Source organism: Branchiostoma belcheri, unplaced genomic scaffold, assembly GCF_001625305.1.
Source record: "Branchiostoma belcheri isolate BF01 breed outbred unplaced genomic scaffold, Haploidv18h27 scaffold122, whole genome shotgun sequence".
Classification (NCBI taxonomy): Eukaryota; Metazoa; Chordata; class Leptocardii; order Amphioxiformes; family Branchiostomatidae; genus Branchiostoma; species Branchiostoma belcheri.
Genome location: NW_017802625.1, coordinates 756661 through 761443, shown reverse-complemented (window position 1 = coordinate 761443; position 4783 = coordinate 756661). Strand labels below are relative to the sequence as shown.

General features: G+C 43.2%; 1 protein-coding gene across 1 annotated transcript; it reads left to right on the top strand.

The window, feature by feature from the left end:
* On the top strand, positions 1–4334 carry LOC109463107 (coiled-coil domain-containing protein 77-like). The gene is made up of 3 exons (XM_019759819.1): positions 1–91; positions 3105–3165; positions 3381–4334. Exons 2-3 carry the CDS (start codon positions 3108–3110, stop codon positions 4061–4063), a joined length of 741 nt encoding a protein of 246 aa, XP_019615378.1. The 5' UTR covers positions 1–91; positions 3105–3107; the 3' UTR covers positions 4064–4334.
* The last annotated feature ends 449 nt before the right edge of the window (positions 4335–4783 follow it).

Genomic DNA, 4783 nt, shown 5'->3' with positions numbered 1-4783 from the left:
GTAGTCCAGTCACGTGACCTAGCGCCCGCGAAACTCGAGTAAACAAGCTGTCTCTTGATCTTTTTCGAGCAAGGCAAAGTGAATTGGCGAGGTAAGACATTTTTTCTTCGTAAAAATTTTGTACAATTCGTAAACCTACATACTTATCGAATGGATGTATTAAAATAGACATTCTTAGGAACAGTTTGATATGTCATTTGTGTATTTTGTGGAGAATTACCGCTGCCGAATTGCAAAAATGCGGACCGATGCGTGAGTGCACCCACAGCGTGGCGTGGTGTGGGAGGGGGGGCGCGCCGTCACTTGTTGGACGTTCCACTTTCAGGAGTCCGTCTTAACACGAATTTCTCTACTACAAATAGCCCTTTTAAACTGTTTTTGTATTCCTAATGTTATGTCGCGATTATTACGTGGACAAACAGGTCAGGTTTAGCGAGAAATTTGACGAGAATCGTATTGCTGAGTTCAAATGAAGAGGTACCGTTTATACATAGCCATAGGTGTGCTCGAACTCGAAGCAAACTTGGAAGTTGGATAAGGTTCTGCACAAATATATATGTTGTTTTCGAAGTGGAAATTGTACTTTCCAATTGTGTTTCGAATATTTTGTATGTGGAAACTGGAAAGACAAGAAAGGCATACTTACCATTATCTTCACTATACTTGATACCAAGCAACATGGATACATAATTTTTTCAGACTTTCAAAGCAATTTTTATTACTCCGTGAAGGAGGTCAGGACCTCCGAACGGAGTATTGTGATCGGCTGATTTTTCATGTTCGCAGTCAAAACACTGGGTTCTCTTTGTGTAATCGGCACGCAATTTTATACGCCGTCTGCGGGCATGCCCGTGTTGATGCACGAATGTGTATCTTTGCCGTTGCTGCTTTCGCGGTTAATGTAATATTGCAGACGCACCCCTACAATTACGAGGCGAATTGGAATGGTCCAGAAAAACGCGTTGTTTGGAATAGCAGTGGGGGGGTGGAACTTCATGCAGATATGGGGTGGTTTTGATAAGTGGTTCCAGATGTTTTTGCCCATGCTTAAGAGATGGCAAGTTTTTTGGAAGATGTTCGCAGCCAAAACGCATTCTTCCGTACGTCGCATTTCTGTGTAATTTCGCATGTGGTGTGGCATTATGTCTGGGATGATGCACGTCTTTTTATCTTTACCGTAGCTGTTTTGATATTGAAGTAAATGCATATTTTAGAAACATCCCTACTTTTACAATCCTGTGGAATAGGCCGTAGGTTTAGGCAGTTGTCTGGTAGCAGAGGTACTCTAAGCCAGTGTTTCCGCCAGAGGGCCGTCCACCCGTCATATGACGGCCTGGTATCGTTTTGGACGGCCTGAACTCGGACAGAGGCCGTCCTGTTAAAAAATTTCGAGACTCGGAAAAATCAGAGAAATTGACAGTCTTTGTTTTGTTGCTGTAGACGAGGACGCCGTCCAAGGCAAGAAAGACACACGTTGTTTGTTTTGCTATTGTTATCATGCTGACGAACAATTGATGTCGGCGCCTTTCGCATACGTTAATCTCATTAAAACCCGTCTTTCAAGTCTCCATCCGGTAGAATGTATCCACAAACATTTTTCCTCGAACAGAATCATTTCGGATGTGAAAATTCTCTTTTGGGAGTTACGTTTTTGATGGTCTTGTAGCGGGCGGGTTGCATGAAAATCCACGCCGCAGTTCGCTATCCACGCCGCGGTTCGCTAACACTTCCGGCTTGCTTGAATACGCGAAAGGCACCACAAATCGGCATATGGATGCATACATTTTCCCAAAAATTCTTCATAATGAATTTCTTTACTAATTAGCGGTAGAAACACCGTAGAAAGTAGCGTAGTGTAACTCTCTTCGCCAACAAACAAATTCTGCAGCTATGCCGGGAAAGATGGCTCTATCCAATCAGAGCGCAGGTCATATGAGGTCAACCAATCAGAGCGTAGAGTTTACGCTGCTACTTACATATTAATGACAAAATGGCGCGTATTTCCTTCTCCGGCGAGGTTGAGAATGTGTGCTGCAAGTTTATTTTTCCGGCGATTTTCTGACTTTTAACGCCGATTTTTCGCACGCTACGATCACGCTACCATTTGACACTGTACTGGAGACAACAGATGAGTGATCATTTTACAATCAAGGAGCATTTTTGTTGAATGAAACAACAATGAAAGCTACGATACAGCCAATTATTTTTCAAAATTTGTCTCGTGTATGAGAGATAAGATGACGTTTCTTGACATGTTTTGATGTATTTTTGGCTTGATATTAACTAGTAATTCGTAGCGGAAATGTACGGAAGAAGTACGAGTACGAACGAAGCAAGGCTCTTCACTATTAAAAATCCGGCTAGCGCGGGCGCTACCGGGGGTTATAATTAAATGATGCCGATGTTTGGAGTTTTGCAGCAGAGTTTTGCAACAGTATAATTTCCTGACGATACGTTTGCCATCTGTAACAGTGTTTTTATGTCAATACAAAAAAAATGTGGAATGCTTGTGGACAGTTTCAACTTGTAAACAAGTGTAAACAAATGCCCCGCCCCCTCAGTTAATTTTCGCGACGTGTTCCCTATTAAAAGTTAATTAATTTTCGCGACCCGGCCCTTCCCAACTGGACGGCCTCTCAGCTGCAGTCTGGCGGAAACACTGCTCTAAGCAGATATCCTGGTTATCTGGCCGGCGGTAGTAACACTCGCGGTGCTTACCACAACTGTTGCTGGAATTTGGCCTGTTCCAGGCGCGCTTAATTAGGTACAGGCACGGTAAGACGGTGGGGCTGTCTTTGTTACTAGACACGACCATGATAGTCCGATCTTTATGTGAATGCAATGATTGTGTGTGTGTAATTAAAATGAACTTCGAACTTGAAGCACAGTATCTTTACACGCCCTGGGAGCAGTAATGGATTTAGCTCTTTGTATGTTTTATGCTTGTGACGCGCCCTCATTGTATTAACCGTTGCCTAATTACAATGTCTGCACAGTAGGTCTGGCGTTGACGCTTGGGATTTTGTTGAAATATATAAAACTTCACGGAGGATTGTCGCCTATGGCTTCTTGTTTATTTTTTAAATAATGTTTTCTCTTTGTAGAATATGGATGTTGGCATCGGGGAGCAAGATGATGAGGATAGAGGTGTTCTTAAGAGAGCAGGTATGTTGTTAACCTTGCTTCCTTGTCTAATCTATAATATGTATAAAAATGTATAAATATGTAACGTTCTATATATAAATAAAATACAAGTCAAGTATTTGCTATAGCATTATCTCACTAGACATGGCCTGTAGTTGGTGGGATTCTCTTGGTTTGAATTATTGAGGATGACATCTCTAGGTGACTTGAAGTTGAACTTGTGTCTTGTATTCTAGGCATCACAGAGAGCATGCTTGAGCAGGATCCCTGCACTCTGAAGAGAACGGCACCATCCGACTTCACGAATGAGCTGGTCATCGAACTGCGGAAGTTCCACGGCACAGTATCGCTGCGAATGGTTGATCAGCTGAAGTACTTGGTGCCATCTGAACTTCTCCCAGACATCAGCGACTGCAAGGACAGCTCCCTTCGCAGCAGGGCAGAGACTGTCTGGAAGGAGTACCAGAAGCTGAACCGGCACACGAAGAAAGACAGAAAAGAGGTGCTGGCGGACTTCCAAAACACCCCGTTCAGCCTACCCAGGACCAGAACCCAAAGTGAACCTGTGCCATCGACATCTGCCACCCAGAGCAAACTCAAACAGGCACAAAAAGACCTGAAGTACTTCAAAAGAAGATGCGCACAGGCCGAGCGCAAAAATGAGGAACTAGAAGAGCGATGTGAGTGGCTTACTCAACAGTGCTACTCGACCATATCAGAGCTCCACACAAATGTAGAACAATTCAAGAAAATCATTGCAGAAAAATCTTCACATGAGTCTGAGGTCAGCAAAGACCTCGCTGAGGTAAACAAGAGAAATGCTGAACTGACAACAAAGGTTGACAATCTGCAGGTCCGCCTAAAGGCCCTTGAAAAGACCGGAACCGTAAGAAACGTGAACAAAAAACTAAAGAGATGAGAAGAAAGTCTTCAGAAGAAGGAAGAAACAATAACAGAGCTGCAAACAGCTATCAGAGCTAGCACTGATGAAGTAGACTCTATGTTAAGAGAAGCCAGAGTCATTGTTAGTAGAGGTACTAGTACATGATATGTTGCCTTGGTATTGCTGTGTGAATGTGAACGTGCATGAACTATTATAATGTTGCTGCAGTGCCCTACTCTGTAGACTGTACACATGCCCGTAGCCAGGATTTTGAATGGGGGGGTTCTTCCCACTGCTTGACGGGACCTCGAGTGCCGTAGGCGGCGAGGTTCCTAGGGGGGTCTGGAAATTTTGAAAAATGAACCTTCTAAAATAGCATTTCGTGCATTTTTGAGAGGATTTCCAAGAAAAAATCAGAGATAAATTTTTATTCAATGACAAAGGGAGCAGTTTTTCTACGATTTCCAGTCCATCGTTTCAAGAAAAATCTTGGACCTTTACATAAAAAGTGGACCAAAAAGTGGACCTTTACATAAAAAGTGGACCAAAAAGTGGACCTTTGAGCCTTGTGGTGGGTTCTTCCGAACCCCCCCCCCGGCTACGGGCATGGTACAGATATCATTCGTTACCTTTTGGTATCGGTCAGTGGAGCAGAAGTGATAAACTGATCTGATGTAAGACTTATATAGCTATTTCTTAGCTTAGGTCTTATTGTTCTATTAGAAGTGCATTGAGAGTACAACGGCAGATTTAGTC

Excerpts from the sequence above, each read along its gene's own strand:
- LOC109463107 (XM_019759819.1), top strand. The coding sequence starts at position 3,108 with ATGGATGTTGGCATCGGGGAGCAAGATGATGAGGATAGAGGTGTTCTT. Across the intron at positions 3,166-3,380 it reads AGGTGTTCTTAAGAGAGCAG|GCATCACAGAGAGCATGCTT; the intron begins GTATGTTGTTAA and ends CTTGTATTCTAG.